The sequence below is a fragment of the Pectinophora gossypiella genome, chromosome 24 (assembly GCF_024362695.1).
Source record: "Pectinophora gossypiella chromosome 24, ilPecGoss1.1, whole genome shotgun sequence".
Lineage (NCBI taxonomy): Eukaryota > Metazoa > Arthropoda > Insecta > Lepidoptera > Gelechiidae > Pectinophora > Pectinophora gossypiella.
In genome coordinates this window covers 5,420,671-5,443,178 of record NC_065427.1, presented here as the reverse complement: position 1 = coordinate 5,443,178, position 22,508 = coordinate 5,420,671, and the positions used below count along the sequence as shown (strand labels likewise).

Below are 22,508 nucleotides of genomic sequence, written 5' to 3'. Positions count from 1 at the left end.
CCATCCATAGGGAAGGCCCGTGCCCCAGCAGTGGGGACGTTAATGGGCTGATGATGATGATGATGATCTGGTTGGATTTAACCTCGTGTGAAATGGTAGGATACATCGTTAGACAAATATTGTCAGTGTCAAGTTAAGTTTATCATTTAGAATAGAATATAAATTGTTTATTATTATAAAAGGACACCACAAACAAAAACAAGACAATAACATCGCTTAAAATTTTCACAATCAATTAGGTACTTACAAGAAAGGAAAAAGGATGTTCGTTGAAATGATCATAAGGTGGTGGTGGACGTCCTGAGATAAAAGGGCCTCACTCAGCACAAGTCGCGGCGTGAACCACGACGCTGGTGTTATGTGGACTCTTTTCTTCAGCTTTGTTTTTTTTAAAGTGACGCGACGTTCTTTTTTTGAAATTGCCAACATTTGAGCTTTGCACCTCCTTTGTTCTGTCTATCGCTAACCATTTAAACTTATCTTCCTTATCTTTATAATCGGTACGAAGTCGAAAATAAACTAAAATGAAATGCATTTGTAACCTGAATAGATTAAACTTATCTATATGCAACACTTTACTAAAGGAAAGTACGGTGACAAACACCTAGATAATAGAACGAGGTATTTAAGTACTTAGAGATCTATTTAAATATAAATAAGTACTTACATTCTAATACGAAGAGTTCTGGAAGTGAAGTGTTGAGAACGTGATTAAATCGGGGGTTAAAATTGCCACATCGAAGCAATTCATCTAAGAAATAATATTGCTATTTGAGATTTGTTTGCATTGCGCACTTACTTTTAGATGCGCAAATGTCAAATTGCAATATTGCTTTCTTAGATGAATTGCTTCGATGAGGCCATTTTAATCCCCCAGTTAATGTATTACTTTGCAATAAACAGATTGGACTTTTGCAGTTTATCGTACCACTGACTACACCAATTAGTATATAGTCATGAACTTATGTGGATAATATCGTAAAAGACGTCTTTCGCATGATCGCGTGTAATAAATAATCTATAATAACAAGTTTGCCAGTGAAGTGAAGTGCCACTTTTGACACTTTATTAATAGTTTGGGTATTAAATTAACTACAGGGTGTTAGTGACATAGTAACGAAAACTTTGAAGGATGATTCAGACCCAGAGTTGATATCAAGTGGCGTTTTCCGTCGCAAAAGTATGGACAAGAAAAAAATATCATGAATTTTCCGACAGGAAATTTCACTTGATATCAACTCAGAATCATTGAATCTTCTCCATATTCATGTGATGTCACTCACACTCCGTACAAGTATGTACAGGTAGCCGTACGAGTACGTATGGGTGTTAGTGACACCGTAACGAATACTGAGGGGGATAATTCAGACCATTATTCTGAGTTAAAATCAAGTGGAATTTTCCACTAAAGTATAAGTATTTGTTTAAGTATTTTGATTTTCAGCTAAATAATCGTACAAACAACCTGAAAGTGGACCACATCACAAAGCAGTTGCCATCTATTGTGCTGTAAAGAGAGGCAAATGGTCCATTACCATATATTTAGTTCGTCATGGCTGCCGCTCGCATACAAAGAACGAAGGCTACACGTAAATGCGAAAACAGGCAGGGAGTGTTTACGAGCGGTCTGTTTCTTTGATGGTAGCCATAGAGGCAGCCAATCAGCTCGCGACACCAAACACTTCAGAACCCTGATACCGACCCCGCAGGCGTGGTCAACGATTTCCCTCAATCAGCGCTTATCGCTATCGACCCACTAGGGTCGATTAATAAATTCTTTCAAATATTTTTCTTCTCAGACGACGCCCTGAGCCGAGGTTCCCGCCCATTAAATTTTGTACCGGGCGAGAGCCCTCAGCGCTCCCCATTTGTCCGGCCAAGTAGTTAATGCCATCTGCGGCAAATCTACAATAAGTTACGTCCAAAAAAAATATAAACGTTGTATGATTATTCTTTATCTGTTTGTTGTCTATGGTCAATTTGTATAATCTATGAATGGACAATAAAAAGTTTAGTTTTCCCGCGATACTCGAGTTTTCTTCCACGAACAATCTGATTGCCACAAGCCTAAAAGCGCTTTTCATGGACACCACAGCAATGACGGTTTATTATGAGTGCTCGCTTAGTTGCACGCAAGCACAGCTATATAATGATATGTTATAACGATGTCTTGCTTAATTCTATGCTCTTACCACAGACCGCAGATTTCCATTCACGTGTTATACTATAGTGATTTTGATTTCTTAATAATTGTGATAGTATTCTATGCATAACAATAAAAACTTAATGTTTCAATTGTTTCGTGACATAAAAAATCGTTTTTGGTATTTGGTAGCTAAATAACACTATGTGGAATTAGAACCCCGATACCGACCCCGCCGGCGTGGTCGACGATTTCCCTCATTTAGCGCTTATCGCTTTCGCCCACTAGGGTCGATTAATTCTTTCAAATATTCTTCCTTTCAGTTGACGCCCTGAGCCGAGGTTCGCGCCCAACAGGGCACCCTCAGGCCTGGCCAATAATGGGTGGAAGATTCACTTATTCATTTTAAAATTAACAGTTGTCAATCATCCGTCCCTTTCCTTTTCGGCGGAGAAGAAAATGACGGGTATAACTTAAAATAAAATTAGACGGTGTGCACGGTCACGCACGAGCAATCGAGCATTAATACGCGTCCACTTTGGTACCATGTCACATTACCTTTTTTGATAAATGGAACTCTGTAAGTAGTCACTAAATGTCAAATATGTTAGTGCGACAAAGTCCTAAAGTGGGTACATTTGCTCATGACTGTACCCAGTACAAATATTACATTAGACAAATTAAATCCAGTCTAATGCTCGGTTTGATAAACCTGCTTTAACATTTTGAAGGTGAACCATTGCAAAATGCAAATTGCAAGGCATTCAGGTACTTATTTACAAATTCTAATAATATTCTTTTAAATAATACTTACTTACTTACTTAATAATAAACGGTCTCTGATGGTATTCCATAGCCACGCAGTTAGGCTATTCTTCAGTTGGTTGTGGTCGTGACTGTGTAATCGCCTCATTTAAAGATTTACAATGGTTTGAAAAGAATATGCATTTAAATATGCTAGGTTACCTATAAAACTATTTTGTTACGTTCATATTTAACGTTCTTTTATTTTAAAAAATTTAAAAAGTCATAAACTAACTTCACAATAATTGGATGGAATGGAAGCAAATGGACATATGACACTAGGGGTCGATGAAATTGGTCATCCACCTTTTTTTTTTGTCGTGACTTATTGTAGATTTGCCGCAGATTGCATTAACTACTTGGCCGGACAAATGGGGAGCGCTGAAGGCTCTCACCTGGTACAACGTTTAAGACAACAGGCCTGAGGGTGCCCAGTTGGGCGCGAACCTCGGCTCAGGGCGTCGTCTGAGAGGAACAATATTTGAAAGAATGAATCGACCCTAGTGGGTCGATAGCGATAAGCGCTGAATGAGGGAAATAGTCGACCACGCCGACGGGGTCGGTATCGGGTGGTCATCCACCTCACAACGCACACGATGGAAGATATCCACTTCACGTGGTTGTCTTCTGATTAATTGAGGCTCTGCCCACCCCATTAGGCGAGTAAGTTAATGTATGTATGTTTGTTAGGTCAGGTTAGTTACGACATTTTCCTCTTCCATATACAACGGCTATGCAACAGCAAAACGTACAACTTCTCTGTCAATTAGTTTGCGCAAACGCAAGTCATTGACCGTTATATTATTCATGCCTATAAAGTAGGTGCTAAAATTGTTGTGTAAATGATAATAATAATAAAATCTAAGTAAGTACTTACTAATTAATATCAGACCCACGGGGTATAACGTAGAACCCTTGCCCAGGGATACGGGTGAAGACCTCAACGGTTCCAGAGGCGGAGATGGGAGCTATCGGTACGGCAATGCAGGACGGAAGAGGCAAGTCACAGGGACTGTAACCTGGAACCTGACAGAGGGCAGCAGTAGCTGTCAGTACTATTCAGTGGCGGAGGACAGGATTACGGCTTTGAAATAGACTACTCTGGGCGCCATCCCACTCGCGTTAGACAGGGTAGTGCGGGGCGGAAGGCAAGAGGGAAACCACTGCCCACTTTTTCCCTAAAAAGTAGCACGCAGAATGCTACACCGACAAGAGCGTGGATCTTAAATTAGTGATGATGAAATAATAATAAAGTCTAAGTACTAAATACAGTTATATAATAACAACATTTAATAAGTGTAATACAGTAAATGTAAGTACAGTCATGAGCAATATAATGTACCCACTTTAGGACTCTGTCGCACTAACATATTATTAGTTGACATTTAGTGAGACTTACAGTTCAATTTGTCAAGAAAGTTAATGTGACATGGTACCAAAGTGTTATACATATTAATGCTCGTGACCGTACTTATAAAACTTTATATGTAAGTTTTCCAGGCCACGTTCCCCTAAAAATATAATACATATGGCTCTATACAGAGTTGACTTCGTTTAGCAATCTAATTTCATGGATAACAGATAGGTATGCATCATTTTCAAGTAACTTACATTTAAACTAGCGAAGAAGTCAGGCCTACTCCGGGCCGCTTTTCTCCGACATAATTCCCTCAGACGGTTCCCTGAGTCGTGGTTTGCGCCCAGCTGAGCGCCTTAGGCATGTTGGTTTGTTTTTTACAGACAGCATAACGCCTGTATCCCCGAAGGGATAGGCAGACGTAGCTACATTGTATATACCTCCCCCCTCGCTCTCTCTTGTCTAAGTCCCACTTCATACGGGCAAGCCTATTGCCATTCAACGGGCACAAACCCTGGAGACCCCGTAATTGATATCTTTTATATATGATCCAAACGGGAATTCCAACTCAAGAATCGAATTCAGTCGTTTAGAGCCCAACCCAGGATTCGAACCCGTGACCTATCAAGGGTTTATTTTTTACACGTGACAATAGAGAAATACACTAACCCGCTATTATTATACTTGTACAAAATTTTCCTGTACCCAAAGGTTGCCTGGAAGAAATTTCTCATTATTATACTTGTACAAAATTTTCCTGTACCCAAAGGTTGCCTGGAAGAAATTGCTGCATGAGCAATAAGTCCGCCTGTTGTGCTTTTCTGTATATGTTGTCCTTATCTCTGTATTTTGTGTCCATTGTGCTCAATAAAGTATTTTATCTATCTATCTATCTAAATACCTAATAGCTTTTTGTTTTTTTTACGTTTTTGTTTGTATAAAAACAGGAAAACACCCCTTATTCCACTCCGACCACGTAATATTTATTTATCTAAACATTTAATAAACGTCAAACAACGTGCAGACGTCACGGACGTAACGTCATCGTGACGCCTCATGTCATCATGTCTTCATTATTATGACGTCAACAGCAATCGGTTCAATAAACAAATACGTAAGTACTCGAGTAATAAAGATGTTAGGTACCTATGTCCATTGTCTTCTTTTATTGACTTCTTATCAATTATTTCTTACACGCGATCATGCGAAAGACGTCTTTTACGATATTATCCACAATAAGTTAATAAATAAATGAATAAATAAATAAATAAATAAAAAAATAAATAAATAAATAAATAAATAAATAAGTTCACGACTATATCTCAATGGGTGTAGTCAGAGGTACGATAAGTTGCAAAAATCAAGCAGTACTAAAGCACAAAAGACCTCCTGTAGTGTGCGTCAAGTTAGCGGCCTCAAAAAAAAATGGGCACGAAAAAATAATTTGACCACACCAAAAATTAGTACTCTTATTGAAAAAAATAGTACCTGTTGTAAAAAAATTTGTACCATCACGGTTCTGGATTTATAGCCATGTTGTATTGCACTTGCTAGCTTGACGGTGAGCGAAATTTGGCGAGAGTTAACGACAAGGTCTTTCGCTTTGATTTAAACCCCAAAAAATAGTACCGAAATAGTACTCACCCCCTGCAAAATACCGAAATTAGTACTTCAACGGTTCCAAAGTTATAAAGGCAGTTCTTTGATCCCGCTAGCTTGACGTTTTGAAAATACCTATTATCTGGGGAATTATATCTAGGCCTTCGACCAATAGCTGTTTGACGGTAAGATAGCATTCGTATATAAATTTAAATTATTGTGACCACCTGTCTGTCCAACCAACCCGCGACGGGAAAACCAGCCCAATACAAGTTAGGTCACATACCTCCAAAATGCATTTCTCGGGAATGTGAGTTTCCTCACGATGTTTTCCTTCACCACTGAGCACGTGATAATCATTTATGATCCAAACATTACTTAACTCGAAAACAAATTCGGCAAACATTGGTTTAGGCATGTTCTGGATTCGAACCTGCGACCTTAGTGAGAGGCAAGCGTTCTACTAACTGGGTTACCACGGCTTTCTTATAATGGTTGCTATTATGTAAATATACCTTTATCCTTTTCATTACACTTTACATTGCGTTTTCTAGAACATCTGTTCAAGGTAAAAAAAAGTTTAATCAACAGTCTACAATGGTTGATAATTAATTCAACCTTGGAATTGGTATAATCTATTTTAGAAAAACAATTATTTTAACGTCTTATTATAGTTCAATTCCAGCGGAAAAATATTTTGAATTCGAATAATAATTTGAAAATAATGACACAAATTTTAGGTTTTTTTCATAATTTTATTCTTAAACTTACTCTTATTTACAAAATGTCTTAATTTATTATTCAATTTGAAATGGATTTTGTATAAAAATGTGTTTGATATTTGTCATTCGACTATTTTAGTATTTAAGAAAAATAAAAATTATAAAGATTTTTTTATCATTTTTTTTTCTATATCTGAAGATTCGCAATAAAAAATTACCTTCGACCCAGGCATCTCTGTTTTCGTTAGCGTGAGTAGAACTGCTATCAGAATAATGCATACATTACATTACATACATACATTACATTGTCTTCTGTCCCTTTCGCACTAGGCCGTATCTTTCTGTCCTGCATATCATAACACATTTTTATACATCTCCTCTAAAGCGCTTATTACATTTGCCAATCCATCCTGCCCGATGCGCCAAGGTCACGAACGCGGCCATTAGAATCGTGTAGTCTAATAGCAAATTGGTGGGGCGTAACCATGGTAACCACGATCGCTACTCTAATAGCGTCGATTTTCCCGATTTAGATGTGACCTTGACGCATCGGGTGGATTGGGTAGTGTAATTACTGCTTAAAGTCTGCATTAGAATAAGGTCTATTTTTCGAGCGGGGCGTAGTTGAGAAGTTTCTCGATGAGGTCGACATGGCCGAGGAGCATTCTTCTGCAGCAGTACCTCTTCAGGCCCAGGGCGTCTAGCGCGTCACTGGAAATTAGAAAAAAAAAACATTCTATTGCTCATATTTTGACAATTAATTACAACACATAATATTATTGGTGCTAATTCCTGTAAATACCATCTAATTTTATTTTAAGTTATATCTGTCCTTTTCTTATCCGCCGAAAAGGAAAGGGACGGGTAATCGACAAGCATAAAATTTATGGAACACACGTCAATTTTAAGCACAAATCTAAACCAACCGTCTAAAAATTTTACGTCAGTCAATAACCCGACACATTAATTTACTCATTCTTCCTAAAATTAAGAGCTGTGAATCATCCGTCCCTTTCCTTTTCGACGGATACGAAAATGACGGATATAACCTAAAATAAAATTAGGCGGTGTCTGCAGGAATCGGGGCCATTATGTGTTTTAATTTTGACAAGTTGTCTTATCCCTTTTGGGGTTGTAGAATTTTCGGTCACAAAACTCATGAAAATGTTAGTGTTTTCATTATTAATTTCCGTCCAAGTAGCTAATGTTATTTGCTCTACTATAAATCATAAATCAAATCTACAATAAATCACGTAAAAAAAACACATTAATACATTATTTTCAGGTCCATACTTTTGCGACGGGATGTCCGACATGATATTAACTCAGAATCATGAGCTGAATATTCACCCCCTCGGTTTACTTTTTTATTTATTTCTTGATGCACCATCCCGCATCCAAGTTTAGTAAATGGTTGTTTCCGGATAGTTGTTGCCTGGAAGAAGTTGCTTTAGAGCAATAAGGCCGCCCAATTGTGTTGTACACATGTATTATGTCTATTCGGTATGTTAATATTAAATTCTGTGCAATAAAGTATGTTTGATTTGATTACATTATCAATAGTTAACATAAGTCAACAGAAAAATACTTCATGCTTCAATGTATGGCTTAACTAGTGTTCATAAAAGATAATATTTTATGGTGTTTTAAACACTGCAATAGTTTTTACGTCTGAAGTTTATTTTTATGCTCATAAAACAGTGCCAACTGTGTAAGTTACAAAGGTGAGTACTTTGTGTTGAGATAAAAAAAACTTTATGGCAAAGGTATGACAAACAACCTGAGGAGACTGGTACCGAGATAAACCGTATCATGGTTTAACGGTATCAGTGGTTTACCTTTTTTTTTCATTTTTGTGCCCAAACATGCGATCGGTCGACGGACCATAAGCAGTTATTATGACTTGATTTAAAGTGGTGCGCAGACAGGCTTCATTAGCGGGCTGCCTTCATTAAGGTGTTACTGACATCATAACAAATACTCAGGGGGATGATTCAAACCATGATTCTGAGTTGATATCAAGTGGAACTTCAGTTTTATTTTTAATTATTTTTCGTTCCATACTTTTGCGACGGAAAATTCCACTTGATATCAACTCAGAATCATGGTCTAAATCATCCCTCAAAGTTTTCGTTACAATGTCACTAACACCCTGTATAGCTTTTATAAGCCAAGGGTTTTCTTTATTTAGTATTTATTCTCTAGAAAATGTAAGATAAACAGTTATCAAGTGAGTCCTTGTCCTTGCCAGTGCATAGCAGATTACTATTACATTGACCTAGAATGTAAACATCTCTGAGTTTCCTCTTTACTTCTACAGATAAGAACAAAGATTAGGTAGATCACTAAATGCTGTACGGTTATTATCTTTGTTAGTAAGTAGAAATAAAAGCGCAGTTCTGTTTTGTAAAGACTGAATATTTTTTAACTATTGTGTCTGGAAATCTCGGCATTAGAAGGTTAAGGTAACTTTGAATAGTTTTGAATGTTCTATGAATGGATGTGGATAAAAAGACTAGGTAAGAGCGACCAGCGATCCCCATTTGTCCGGGTAAGTAGATAATCTTCTTCTTCCAATCTTTCTATCCCCTGTTGGGATGTAGGGTTCGAATAACAGAACTCCATTCCTCGCGATTTTCGCAGCCTCTGTAGTGGATAAATAAGTGTAAGTGTGTGTGTAGTAGTGTAAGTAGGTAATAAGTTATTACTAGAGATGGGACGGGTACCCGGTTTAGATCCGGTACCCGACGTATCTGGCATTTTTTTAAGAATCCGGCCGGGTAACGTAATGCGCTGGGTATCCGGTTGCCGGTTACGGAGTCGGATCCGGTGCATCTCTAAATAAGCCACACCTGTGTACCGTGCATTATAGTTTTATGTAAGTACAGAAACGATGCCTAAATTTTTGCTAGAATTATGTTTTGTAAGATCATTAGTGGCACTCACCCTTCAGTATACTCAGCCTGCAAGAGTCCTAGGTACGCCTCCCATTTGTTGCCGATGACCTTGCCACAGGTGAAGCAACGTACTGGAATGATCATCTTTGCTTTCTGAAAATCAAAATACTCTTGTTAATAAAACAGGAAAAAATACCATTTTATTAATAATTTATCAAGTTTTTATAAAGTATATACATTCTATATTCAATTATTTAATATATTGTCACAATTAGAAGTATGGAAGTGCTTACAAAACTATTTTAAACAGGAAAAACAAACGGGATAGTATACTTTGAGGTTATGTGATACGGTTCGCACGCAAGTTTAAAGTGTTCGTAAATTACTATAATTATAACAACTTACTTGTTAAGTTAAATTATTCGTTTGGATACGATATTGATATTCGTAATGTAATAAATATATTACTGAAAATAAAAAAAGTATCGCTAAACTCGCTTGACACACGCAACAAAACAGAATGAATGATTGAATTGAAAGAGCGACACAAGTGGTGTTGTGTTCGGATATGCGTGTCGGCATAGAATAGAAACATTTTTTCTTATGTTTATGTGAATAAATAAGTCTCGTTTCAAATGTTTCATGATTAAATTAAAAAACCCCACAGTCATAAACAATACTACGTACGTATCAGAAATGTCTAGGTTAATGACAAGAATCTACTTGCGAAATATAGTATGCTACAAATATTTATAGGCGCATTATATTATATGACAGCATTATTATTACGTTAGACGAACGGTATTAAATCTATCCACCAATCATTCGTCATTCATGACTTTTTATTCAAACAAAAATCGACCTTATTATTACTGCACTATGATCGTTATTTGTAGGGTCATATGCTGATTGACGAAATACCATGGTAAAATCATGATCACACCATAGGCAAAATTATAGCCGACGAAAATTAGAAAAATCGACCTTATTAATATTACGCAGGGCAGTAATAATAAGGTCGATTTTTGTTTTAATCCTAAATCATGATTAATGAATGTCGGATCTAAGATGTAATATCTCGATTATGAACACGGAAAGATGATTCATCGTATCGCTGTGAAGTTATAGTTGCAGGTAATCAAACACCGGAAGTCAATGTCATTACTGTAAACGCAAAAATGTCTTAGAATTTTGTCCTTTTGCAAGTATCCAGTAGAACTTATCTATGTCTCCAAATTTATGTAAGTTCTAATTGGGTATTTCCCAAAAGATCAAAGATTCTGGGACATTTTCGGGTTTACTTCCGGTGTTCGTAGATCTAACCCCTGACGTCAGGTGGCGTGAGCGGGGTAGATGCTAATCGTTGTTTGTCAGTTAGTTACGACTTACGATCGGAACGCGGAGGGTGACGGACATTGCCTCGTCGGTATTTATACGGACTGAAATGGGAAAGGACCCAAGTAAGTACCTACCTATCACATTTTTCTAAGACCGAGAGTACAATGGGTGGTTGAAGATTTACCTTCAGACATAGCTGGGCACTAGATCATTAATTCATCAACCTTTAATTAATGATGTGAATACCTTCAAGTGCAAAAAAAAATCGATGTACCTACAAAGATCTTTTAACAAGCAAACGAATTTCGCTTTATTTCAATGTAATTAATATTACAAACCAATGAAACCTTATATTTTTGCCAAGATGAGTTATTTTTTCCAGTTTTTCTTCAACTACCAAAGCCGCACGCAACGACACATCAACTGCAATTTCTATGACAAGTTGACGATTAACGTTAAATATTTCGAAATGTAATGTTTTAAGATTTAAAGAAGCAATCTGGACTTAGTGTAGTGATTGTTGTATTGAAGATGGTTTCGAACACTGGCAGTCAAAATTAAAACTTTTGTCTTTTTAATATTCAGTTAGAATTTATGTATGCCGCCAATTTACGTTACATTAGTTCGAAAGATAAATACTATGAAACCCCTTTTTGTCAGGTTATATTTGAAACGAAAACATTCAAAATTAACCAAAAATGTCATCGAACTTGGATATTGTTTGAAATAGCTGCGGTTATTCCAAAGTTTTAAATAATTTAAGTATTCCCTGCTTTTTGCTTCTATTTTTCATTGCAGCACCATATTTAAATTTGTATTTGTTTCAGATTATCGACATCGTCTGCTGCATCCGTAACACAAATATAAAAAAATGACGCTGAGTGTGGAACAACATATTAATATAGACGACAGTGAAATGGTAAGTACTTATTTTTAGTCAATCTTTCTTTTTTATTATAATACTTATTGATTTTATGTACCGCCCTGACCTTTATAATAATTTGTCTAGCCTGAAGTGTGCCACTGATTAAACAACCTAATTTCTAATAATACCCTCCTTTTCTTTTTCGCTGCAGTCGGATAGCGAGCGGGTATCACTTAACTAATGCGATGCGTGTATCCGATAAATGATTACTCGGTCTTTCTCTTGCGGAGAACCTCAGAACAATAACTAAAGCATAGAAGGAAGGCTAAAATAAGAATTCAGAAACTATAAACCGGCTCTCTTCTAGCTTACGACACAAACTATGAGTGAGAAAAGGACAAATGATTCGCTCTTTGCTTCATTTTTTCCGAGGTTGTCACAACATGAAATGTCATTTGGACCTATTGGACTCATTTTAACTCGGCCAAATACATAGTAACATACATAAGAAGATTTTACTTATATTTACCGAACTATTTGACACGGTCGCGTGAACTTTGTTTACGAGTGTCTTGTGTTCAGATTGTTTTAAGTGATAATTTAACAATATTTTTCCAAATAAATGGAAAGAAACTTTTATTTATATCAAATAATTGAGTGTCTCGACTCTGTGACATTATGTCTTGTGTGGTATGGGGCTGCAGCTCACATTCAGGAAGAAAAGAAAATAGCCAACAACTTCTGTCGTTTCATCGGTAAGTTTTTTGTAATTTTCTAGTGAAATGTGAACTGCTGAACAATTTTAGGAAAGTAATATGTTTTGCTGAATAGATTTGTAGCATAAAATATTTGAGATATCCATTATATTATACGTTTCATCGATGAATACGGAATTGATTTGAGGTTATGTTGATTGTCCATAGTGATGTACTAAAATTATCGATACTTTTAATTTTTAGATTTCCTGTAGACGATAACAAAGAGAAAGAATGGATAATTCGCATTAATAGACGAAATTGGATTCCAAATACATACATACATTGGCCTTATACGTCTGTTTCGGACGATTTATGACGTCATTGCCTCGAAGAAATGCACTTTCTTTCTTTTTATTCCAAATAAGTACAGCCGTATTTGCTCGAAACATTTTACTGCGGATTCATTTATGTGTGTTCCTAATTCGAAGTGGAGACGTCTTCGAGACGATGCTATTCCTACATTGAACATTATAGATCAGACAGATGAAATGGTAATTACGGCCGAGCACCACACACCCGAAGTCTCGACGGCAAAAGGGACAAAATTGTGGGTCCGTGTTAAATTCCCATATTTCGCCAGTTTTTGGGTAGCGGCCCACTCGGCAGCCGGCCCTGCAAGCGCAGATCGCGTCCCACAATAAAGCACGCCCCCTCTCCTAGGGTATGAGCGTGAGCCCATCGGGCCTTTTACCGTCTGTGCGGGTTAGACCCGGCAGTTCCAATTTGCACGGCACGTCGATCAACACCAGTGCACGGCGGATGACATCATAAATAAATTCGAATATTACAAAATACTTACCGATGAAACGATAACAGTTGGCTATTTTATTTCCTTTCTGAATGTGAGCTGCAGCTCCAAACTAATATAAACCAGACAATATAATCCAAAAATGGTTAGATACTTACCTATCAGAGACAGAGTCTCCTTTCATCAAGAAGAAGATAATTGCGTCCTACAAAAATAAATCTTGTAAAAAAAATTATCGACATTAATTGTAAGTAAATTTAATTTTATCGACATATACTAAAGTGAAACCCAACACTAGGCAATGAAAAACTTGTGACAACCTACGAAATTACGAAACAATTTTTGTATATGCGTCTTTGTCTAACATTACGCCGGTTCCGTAAGATAAAGTAGAGCAGAATTATAGAGTTCTGTTGCTATTTTAGCCTTCCTTCTATGCTTTAGTTATTGTTCTGAGCGGAGAACCAACGTAGATAGAATGAATGAAAACTGATAAGTTTAGTGTCAAACGTCAAAATCTTGTGGAGGTCGTCCGTCTTTGTTTAGCAATTTTGCAATATTTTAATTATGTGATTGTGGATATGTAAATAGAAATTGAAGACTTTTTGGACTGGACTTGTGAGGAAAAGTGTTTATCGATACCATACAAAATTAATATCGACTAAAAAAGAAGTTTTAATTTTTGTAAACAAAAACCATATGTTTTGAAGTAATTTTATCACAGAGAAATACTGCAATTTTACTAACATTTTCTTACAATGATAATAAATCACAACGGAACAATCGACATTTGAAATTTTGAATTACCTAGATGTGAAGTGCAGTCAAGGTTTACAAGATACGAAAGGTATTTTTAGATGTCCATTCTCCGCAAATAAAAAATGCGGGTAGTGGTAGTATAACCGCATCAAATTACATGAAGTTTGCCATGAAATAATGCAGTGCAGTTCAAGATTAGTCATACATAAGCGATGATATGAGTAATTTCCGTATAATTCATAACTATTGTTATGTTGCCTGAGTGGATTATGTTACAAGTGATTCCCCTTACTCTGTCGGATACTGTCGCTTGTATCAAAATGACGACTAAAGTGAAGATAAAAGATTGATGCTTATGAATATTAGTATAAAAATGGAATATTAGCAACATTATTCAATATGTATGTATATTAGAAGAATTTATATTTATCGAAATATGTGAAAAGAATGAAACTGACCTTGCTAGTATGTACAACGAAGGAAAAACTGCCTTAAAGACTGCAAGTAAATGACAATCAGGAATACTTTTGATTTGCTCTCTCTCTTGATAATTCAGTTGATAGTTACTGTGTCTTCTTTTTTCTGAAAGTATATCCGAAATTCTGGATAATATTATTAACAATTTAGTGGAAATAATTTATCAAAATCAGTTTGAGAAGAGATAAAACAAGGATTACAAATCAACAAATTGGATCATGTATTCAAGAGAGAGTACTTTTATTGTAATAATACTAAAATTAAATTACAAGACTTGCAACTCCCAATTTGCATTTATTTTGGAGTACTTATGAAATACAATTAAGAAGATTTAAGAAAGGATGAGAAGAATAATCAACAGTTATTGAAATGTTTCTCAACAGTAATTGCCTCTAGCATTTACATTTGGATACATAATTCACTACTTAGTCTTCCAAACCAGGAAACACATTTTATATAAAAGATTGAAGTACTAAGAGATAATATTTTACGAAGATAAAATTATTCCTTGAGTACCGATACAATGGATCCCGAAGATGATATTCAGCCACTCATCTACAATGAGGTGGAGATCGGACGCACAGGTTCTATATCCGAATTCACAACACAAATGTTGAACACTGATCCTGAATTTGAACAGGTAACACTGGCTATTTACTACAAAAAAAAAATATTTTAAAAATAAAACATAAACTTGTTCAATAAATTTGTTGCAACACTGAATTAAATTGTAAAAAGTCTATGTACGTCACACTGCTGGCTTTTGCCTTTCTTGGTTGACATTGCCATGGAGTATACTCCACCATACTGCACTGCTTCATTGTGGGTTGACTGTCAAAAACCCAGTCGGAAGCCAATTTAGAAATGTTTATTCCTGAATTAACCTGTCTGGGAATCAAATCCGAGACCTTATTGTTAGCGTACAATTCAGAGAAGGGATTTGGCAAGGGAATAATAACATTATCTTATAATTAATATAACTTTACCAATATCGATTATACAATAGTATCTTTTCCCATTAGGATTATGCCATGTAATACAAACATTAACAGGCAAACATTAATACTACCGCTATAATTTATTACTAACGCATTTATTATAACATTACATTCTTATCTCTGAACAATAAAATAATACTCCCACTATTAATTGTTACGTAGTTCTTATCAGAAGCACATAACTGGATTATTTAAGTTTCGTTTCCACTAAGCAACTTTGACGCGCAAAATATAGGCAACATGTAGGTGCTGATTCCGGTACGAGTACACACCATCTAACTTAATTTTAAGTTATGCCTATCATTTTCTTATCCGTCGAAAAGGAAAGGGACGGGTAATCGACAGTTATAAAAGTTATAGAACACACGTCAATTTTAGGCAAAAATTTAAAAAACCCTTTCAAATTTTTATATTTGCCAATAACCCGATAGCATTTAGTTGACAGCACACGTCTAACGGATTGCATATGAGCGAGATGTCTATTATATTTGCCCGGGTTATTCTTTCATTTTAAAATTATCGGTTGTCAATCGTCCGTCCCTTTCCTTTTCGGCGAATAAGAAAGTGATGGGTATAACTTAAAATAAAATGCAAACCGTTTGACGTGCTGTCTACTTAATTCTGTCGGGTTATTGGCTGATGTAAAATTTTTAGACAGTTGTTTTAGATTTCTACTTAAAATTGACGTGTATTTAATAATTTTTATCGACTGTCGATTAACCGTCCCTTTCTGTTTTAACGGATAAGAAAATGACAGGTAAAACTTAAAATAAAAATTAGAAGGCGTCTGCAGGAATTAGCACCATTGGCACTGATTTTTAGCTGCAGCCGATTTATCATCAGAAACAATAAGGAAAGGAAAAGGTTTCATTCAAATATATGACGTAATATGTCTATACGTAACACACTGTATTTTTATAGTCCGTTGCGATATATACCTAGAGAGTTACCTGTTTAGGTATTTTATACAAACAGCCACAGGTAAACACCACAGGATACCCATAAACAAGCACATAGGTATAGCTATAATTTTGAAAACATTTTCCTTACAATTATAGATAACTAGATAAGGCTACAAATGTTACCAATCAAATAGATAGGTAATCATTACTGAGTATTTGAACAAAGCAACCATACTAAACACTTAACTGGGACATGACCTATTTGATAATGTCCAGTGGTGTACAAAATTAACATTGTAATTAACTTTGTAGAATAGTGAAATAGAATAGTTTTTTTAGCGCACGAATAAATTAATTTTGAAGTTTTGAATTTTTGAATCTTGAAGTTTTGAATATTGAAGCATTGAATTTTGACATTTGGAATTTTAAAGTTTTGAATTTTGAAGTTTTGAATTTTGAAGTTTTGAATTTTGAAGTATTGAATTTTGAAGTTTGGAATTTTGATGTTTTGAATGTTGGGTAGTAATGAAAAATTTTGTTCTTGATACTCTACTGTAGGTACCTATTTTGTTAAAGTTATTTTATAAATATACATAAGGTAGCGCTTTTAATGTGTAATGGAGTGGGCAGAGCCACAAGTAACATAAAACGACGTGCAGCTACTTTTGATGTGAAGTACTAAGCTTGACGGAGTAACATAACATAACATCACGCATGTATCTCCCAAGGGGTAGGTAGAGATGTATAGTTTGCATTGCACCCACTCTTCGCCAGCTATGTGTAAGTCCCATGTAATAGAGGCCGAGCCTATTGCCATTAACCAGGCACATATCCTGGAAACCACGTGATATCAATAAAAAAAACAAAAAAATAAATAAAATAAATAAATAAATCTCCTTTCACCCTAAGGTTGCCTGGCAGAAATTGCTGTTTAGCAATAAGGCCGCCTATTGTGCTTATGTTTTATTCGTATGTTTATGTCCTTTATATATGTTCTTGTGCAATAAAGTATTATTGATTGATTGATTGATCAATTATCTATGATCTAAACATTAATTCAAACTCACAAATTCGAATTCAGTGGTTTAGTGATTCGAACCTACTTGAATGTGGTGTATTGTATTATATGGGTGATCTGATCAGCCCATCGCTCATATCTCTTTCTTCTGTCGTGTGGGTTGTGAGGTGGATTACCAACCTCATCAATCCTGGTGTCAAGGTTACTATTGAGCCGCCAAAGGCTTCTGACATGATTTCTGTAACGACTACTTACTTACATCAGTAAGTAGTAACCGGGACCAACGACATAACGTGCCTTCCGAAGCACGGATCGTCTTACTTTCGGACAATCAGGTGATCAGCCTGTAATGTCCTAACCACTGAGTGATTTTTGTGATTTCTCCCCACCGTGATTCGCTCATTGTATAATATACTGTCTTATAAACTCCTTAATGACATTCTGTTTTTTTTTTCAGGTAGTATATGGCTACCGAAAAAGCAGATGGCGAACCGTTTTAGTATACATATTTTCCGTACTGACTTGCGGTATACCGTTCCTCCTCTTCCATTGGTCCCCGACATGGTTCCTATACGTCACCTGCGAGCGATGCTGCTTCCAATTGGCTGATCAGGTGCTAGTTGTTGTAAGTAGCCAATAGGATGTGTCTGATTTCGTTGCAACCAATGGGATTGCTTTATCACGTCATATAAAGCTGTTTCTATTGGTTCTTGCATTTTTGAGTTTCGTTTAGAATTTTCTTTTGTAAGCGTAACCTCACGGCTATATCGCAATTGGGATAATCAGAGGTTCATCCATCGCAAGATGAAGTAAGTACGGTCACGAGCATTAATATGTATACACTTTGGTACCATGTCACATTAACTTTTTTGACAAATTGAACTGTAAGAGTCATTAAATGTCAAATATGTTAGTGCGACAGAGTCCTAAAGTGGGTACATTATATTGCTCATGACTGTACCCACAGCTCACCGAGCCTTCTGTTAGACCAACGTGATATATGGTGCCGTATCGGCGTTTATAATGGTCAAGGCAATTGGATTAGTGAAAACTGCACTTAGTACTGTACCGGGATTCGAACTGGTGCTCCCCGATTGAGAAGCAAGTCTGTGTACCACAGGACCACAGTCTTCTTTTTCCATCGTGTGGGTTGTGAGGTGAAGTACCAACCAATGAACTGAAATGAACAATGGTGGAAGACCAAAGTGACTACTGTAATTTAGAAAAATAGAATGATTATCTTTTGTTTTTGAAATAGTTACGTAAGATAGTACATACATACATATATAAACTCACGCCTATTTCCCACCGGGGTAATCAGAGACTATGGAATTCCATTTGCTTCGATCCTGACACACTTCTCTTGCTTCCTCCACGTAAGATAGTGAAATTTCAAAAATGTGTTCTCTTTTTCCAGGAAACTTACCAAAGGAAATGCAAGAGTTATTACATCCACAAGATATTAGACAAAAATGTTTCGGACTCAAGGTAAATACATATTTTTTTGCTAGGTACCTACATATCTTCTTTGTCTTAAAGCTTATAGTATGAAGTTTATTCCGAAGTTCATTTACCAGATTGGTACTGACGCGACTACTGTTTATGGTTATTGTCGCGACTTTTTCTGTATTCCCTTGGAGTAGAATTTTCGGAAAAAAATAATTTTCCGGTGCGGTTAGGGCAGTGGCCTACTCATAGCAGTCTTTCAGTTAATTTATACCTACAATACCTGTAGGCGATAAAGGTACAAGATAAGATAAATGCCTTTTAACTTTGAGAAAATTATAATAAAATAAAAATGAAATGCGCTGTGTTCGCGATGATCGGTTCTAATAGGAAGTGGAGGCGCCGCGGCTGGCGCGTGCCCCCTTCACCCCGCGCCGCCCGCGCGGTTGTCGTAGACAATACCATAGACAATAGTCCGTCACGTCAAATTAAAAAGTAGGTAGAAATTAATCATTCTTACAGAAATCTGATGTGTGTAGTCGAAATACGATCTGTATAGCAACTTTATTTGTGATAATTTGAAAACCCGCAACATCTGTGTGTGTGACACCATACGATTCCAGTCTAAACTGTGTTCGAGGGGATGAGGTAAACCTATCTCAGACGCTGGTGGGGAGCGGAGAGTTGCCGTTCTATACTTAGTATTATTCCTTATTCTATGCTATGGGTGATATGATATAATTAATTTAATAACAATTGCGAGATAGGCAGTGCAATATAATAAAACAATTATGTACTTTAACCATTTTATACTCTTCTGTGCTATCGTGTGGGTTGTGAGTTGGAGTACCAACCTCATCAACCCTGGTGTCAGGGTTACTATTGAGCCCCCAAAGGCCCCTGACATGGCTCATGTAACGACTACTTACTTGCGTAAGTAGTAACCGGAACCAACGGCTTAACGTGCCTTCCGAACTATTTTATACTAAATACATATTTATGTAATAACATTTTGTTTTAGTGGTCTCCTAAACGAGGGTTTCCAAGATGAGTACGAAAAGGAGAAAGGGCCGATTGACTGCGCAGAAGACCTGCACACTCCAATACATCTGGATGATGGATCTACGCTTTGTAAGTCTCATTTTCTTCTATCGTGTGGGTTTTTAGGTTCAAATTCAAATTCATTTATTTCTAAAGTTTACAAAAACATTGTCTACAGGTAGGGTCCCAAGGCGACAATGCTTAAATATTCAATAGATTAACATTATAATAAAAATATGATTATGTCATGTTTTAATTATACAATGTCAACAATGTTTAAAATTCTAATAAAAATCCTAAAGTATATAAATTCTAATAAAATAATTCTGATCATCGTATTATTTATTATAAATAGTCATAACAAGGATATAAAATAAATTAAAAATCTTATCATGCAATCAAGTGAACCAACATGGCCGCAGTGAACTCCGCCAGAGTGCAATGAAATACATCAATGTTATTTTTGCTAATGTCATTGATTAGGCGAACAGCGACAGGTACCGGAGCATATTTCAATAAATTAGTTCTACTCTGAGGCGTAACTAAGACTTCTTGCCGAGGTTCACGTCGCAGTCTTGTATTGGGCACACGAACTCCTAATGTCTCTAGTATTGCAGGGTTATGTAATTGTCCACGAAATACCCTAAAGACATATGTCGAGAGAGCCAGTTTTCTTCTAGCTTCTATCTGGTAATATCCTATCATGCCGAGTAAGAATTTAGTAGGGTATATTATTGGGTAGGATGGATAGACACCATACTGCTTCTTATACATGCATCTTAAAAATTTGTTTTGAATTAGGTGGATTACCAACCCCATCAACCCTGGTGTCAGGGTTACTATTGACCCGCCAAATGCCCCTGACGTGAATACCTTAATGATACTGATGTTACTATTTGAAAAGATTCCTTCTCTCTTTTAAACTTCTATTTTGTTGTATCCGAAAGGGTCTACGATGTGAAACTCATATGTAACTTACAAACTTGTACACCATCATAGTATGCAAATAAAGAATATTGAATATTGACCTACGGCTTAACATGCCTTCCGAAGCAAGAAATCTTTCTTTCGGACAATCAGGTGATCAGCCTGTAATGTCCTATAACGAAACTAGGGATCACAAAGTGATTTACGTGATGTGTCCTCACCGGGATTCGAACCCGGGCCCTCCGGATCGTGAGCCCAACACTCGACTACTAATCCACTGTGCCACAGGGGCCGTTTTTACTTTGTAACATGTACGAATATAAAACTATTTTTTAAGAGTACGCTTGTCAAAATTATTTTGTGAGTCACTGTGGTCCTGGCTTTTTGGCGGGAACGGGAACGGGACAGTTGCTTTATTCATTGAATAATCTAAGTAATTAATACGAAGTGGTGTTTTGTGGTTAATGATCGCATTAAGTTAGTCGGAAGACATTCGCGAGTGTTATTATGTTGGAGTATTCAATAAACAAAGTGTATCTGCCTATTTTCGCTTCGTGCCAAGAAGCCGCTTCATAACTCGAAAGTTTATGCGGACTTTTGAGTTAATTCGTTTGGGGTTCGGAGTAGGAGTCTACTCCGAGGGTGGGGGCTTAGGTTTCATCATCATCACCTTTCATCATTTCATTAATCATCAAGAAAAAAAATACGTAAGACATGGCTGTATGGGCATAGTTCCCTTTGCGTTACCCTTCGGGGAAAATCAAAACAAAAAAAAAATCACTGTGGTCCTGTGGTACTCTGGCTTGCTTCTCAAACGGGGAGCGCCGGTTCAAACCCCGACACCGGACTTGCACCAACGAGTTATTAATTTATCATAAGTGCAGTTTTCACTAACACAGTTGGCTCGACCATTATAGACGGCGATACGGCTCACCTACCACGTTGGTCTAACAGAAAGCTCGATGAGGTGTGGGTACTTAGTTCATCTTGCGATGGATGTACCTCCTCAGCTTCTGTTTTTATGTTATATGTACAATAATTTACATATTAGATACAGGCTCCGCCTAGTTTGGGAACCTCTGTTCATTTGAATATATTTTTAGTACAAATACCCATCCTACTTTATGTGCCTCATAGTATTGTTTTCTGGTAATAAAATCATTTTTAATTTATTTCTTTCTAATTCCAGTGGTGCAGCACTACCGCTACTTCCGGCACAAGAAACAGACATTAGTGTGGGACGTGGCGCGTGCGCAGTGGTTCTTACTGGCGGGCATCGAGCGCGGCGCCAGCTGCGCGCAGCTGCAGGCGCTGGGGGCCAAGGCGCCCAGCAGCGAGCGACGGCTCCGGATGTGAGTAGAATAGAATAGAAGAACAGAATATAAATAGTTTATTATAAAAGGGCGCCACACACAAAAAAAGACAAAATTCAAAAAAATTCAAATTCAAAATTCAAAAGTATCTTTATTCAGTAGGTAACATAGTTACACTTTGAATCGTCAATTTTTACATAACGAACGTCTCATCCGCCTAAAACTATTGCAACAACAACATCATATCAAATTTCCACTAAACAATTACAAAAAAAGCAAGACGGATGTTTGTCGAAATGATCATAAGGTGGTCGGGGACGTCCTGAGATAAAAGGGCCTCACTCAGCACAAGTCGCGGCGTGAACCACGACGCTGATAAAGGCCAATTCCTTGACT

General features: G+C 36.7%; 2 protein-coding genes across 5 annotated transcripts in view; one reads left to right on the top strand and one right to left on the bottom strand.

The window, feature by feature from the left end:
* The window catches only part of LOC126377822 (polyamine-transporting ATPase 13A3-like), a 59,029-nt gene that overhangs the window by 11,091 nt on the left and 25,430 nt on the right, over positions 1-22,508 (top strand). The window contains exons 1-6 of one of the 3 annotated variants that reach the window (XM_050025737.1): positions 10,963-10,982; positions 11,688-11,779; positions 17,843-18,010; positions 18,803-18,873; positions 19,853-19,962; positions 21,989-22,151. In XM_050025737.1, the coding sequence (XP_049881694.1) occupies positions 11,732-11,779; positions 17,843-18,010; positions 18,803-18,873; positions 19,853-19,962; positions 21,989-22,151 (560 nt within the window). In that variant the 5' untranslated portion in view covers positions 10,963-10,982; positions 11,688-11,731. Of the gene's footprint in view, positions 1-10,962; positions 10,983-11,687; positions 11,780-14,758; positions 15,108-17,842; positions 18,011-18,802; positions 18,874-19,852; positions 19,963-21,988; positions 22,152-22,508 lie in introns of those variants that run through there. The other 2 variants (XM_050025736.1, XM_050025735.1) reach the window with 2 other exon arrangements.
* On the bottom strand, positions 6,638-14,573 carry LOC126377921 (DNA-directed RNA polymerases I, II, and III subunit RPABC5). Of its 2 annotated transcripts, none has more exons than XM_050025978.1 (3): positions 14,449-14,573; positions 9,572-9,675; positions 6,638-7,336 (listed from the first exon to the last, which is right to left on the bottom strand). In XM_050025978.1, the coding sequence occupies exons 2-3, from the start codon at positions 9,664-9,666 to the stop codon at positions 7,228-7,230; spliced, it is 204 nt and encodes a 67-aa protein (XP_049881935.1). In that variant the 5' UTR covers positions 9,667-9,675; positions 14,449-14,573; the 3' UTR covers positions 6,638-7,227. The 2 variants fall into 2 exon arrangements, with proteins under 2 accessions (XP_049881935.1, XP_049881934.1); XM_050025977.1 differs by lacking the exon at positions 14,449-14,573 and adding an exon at positions 9,928-10,080.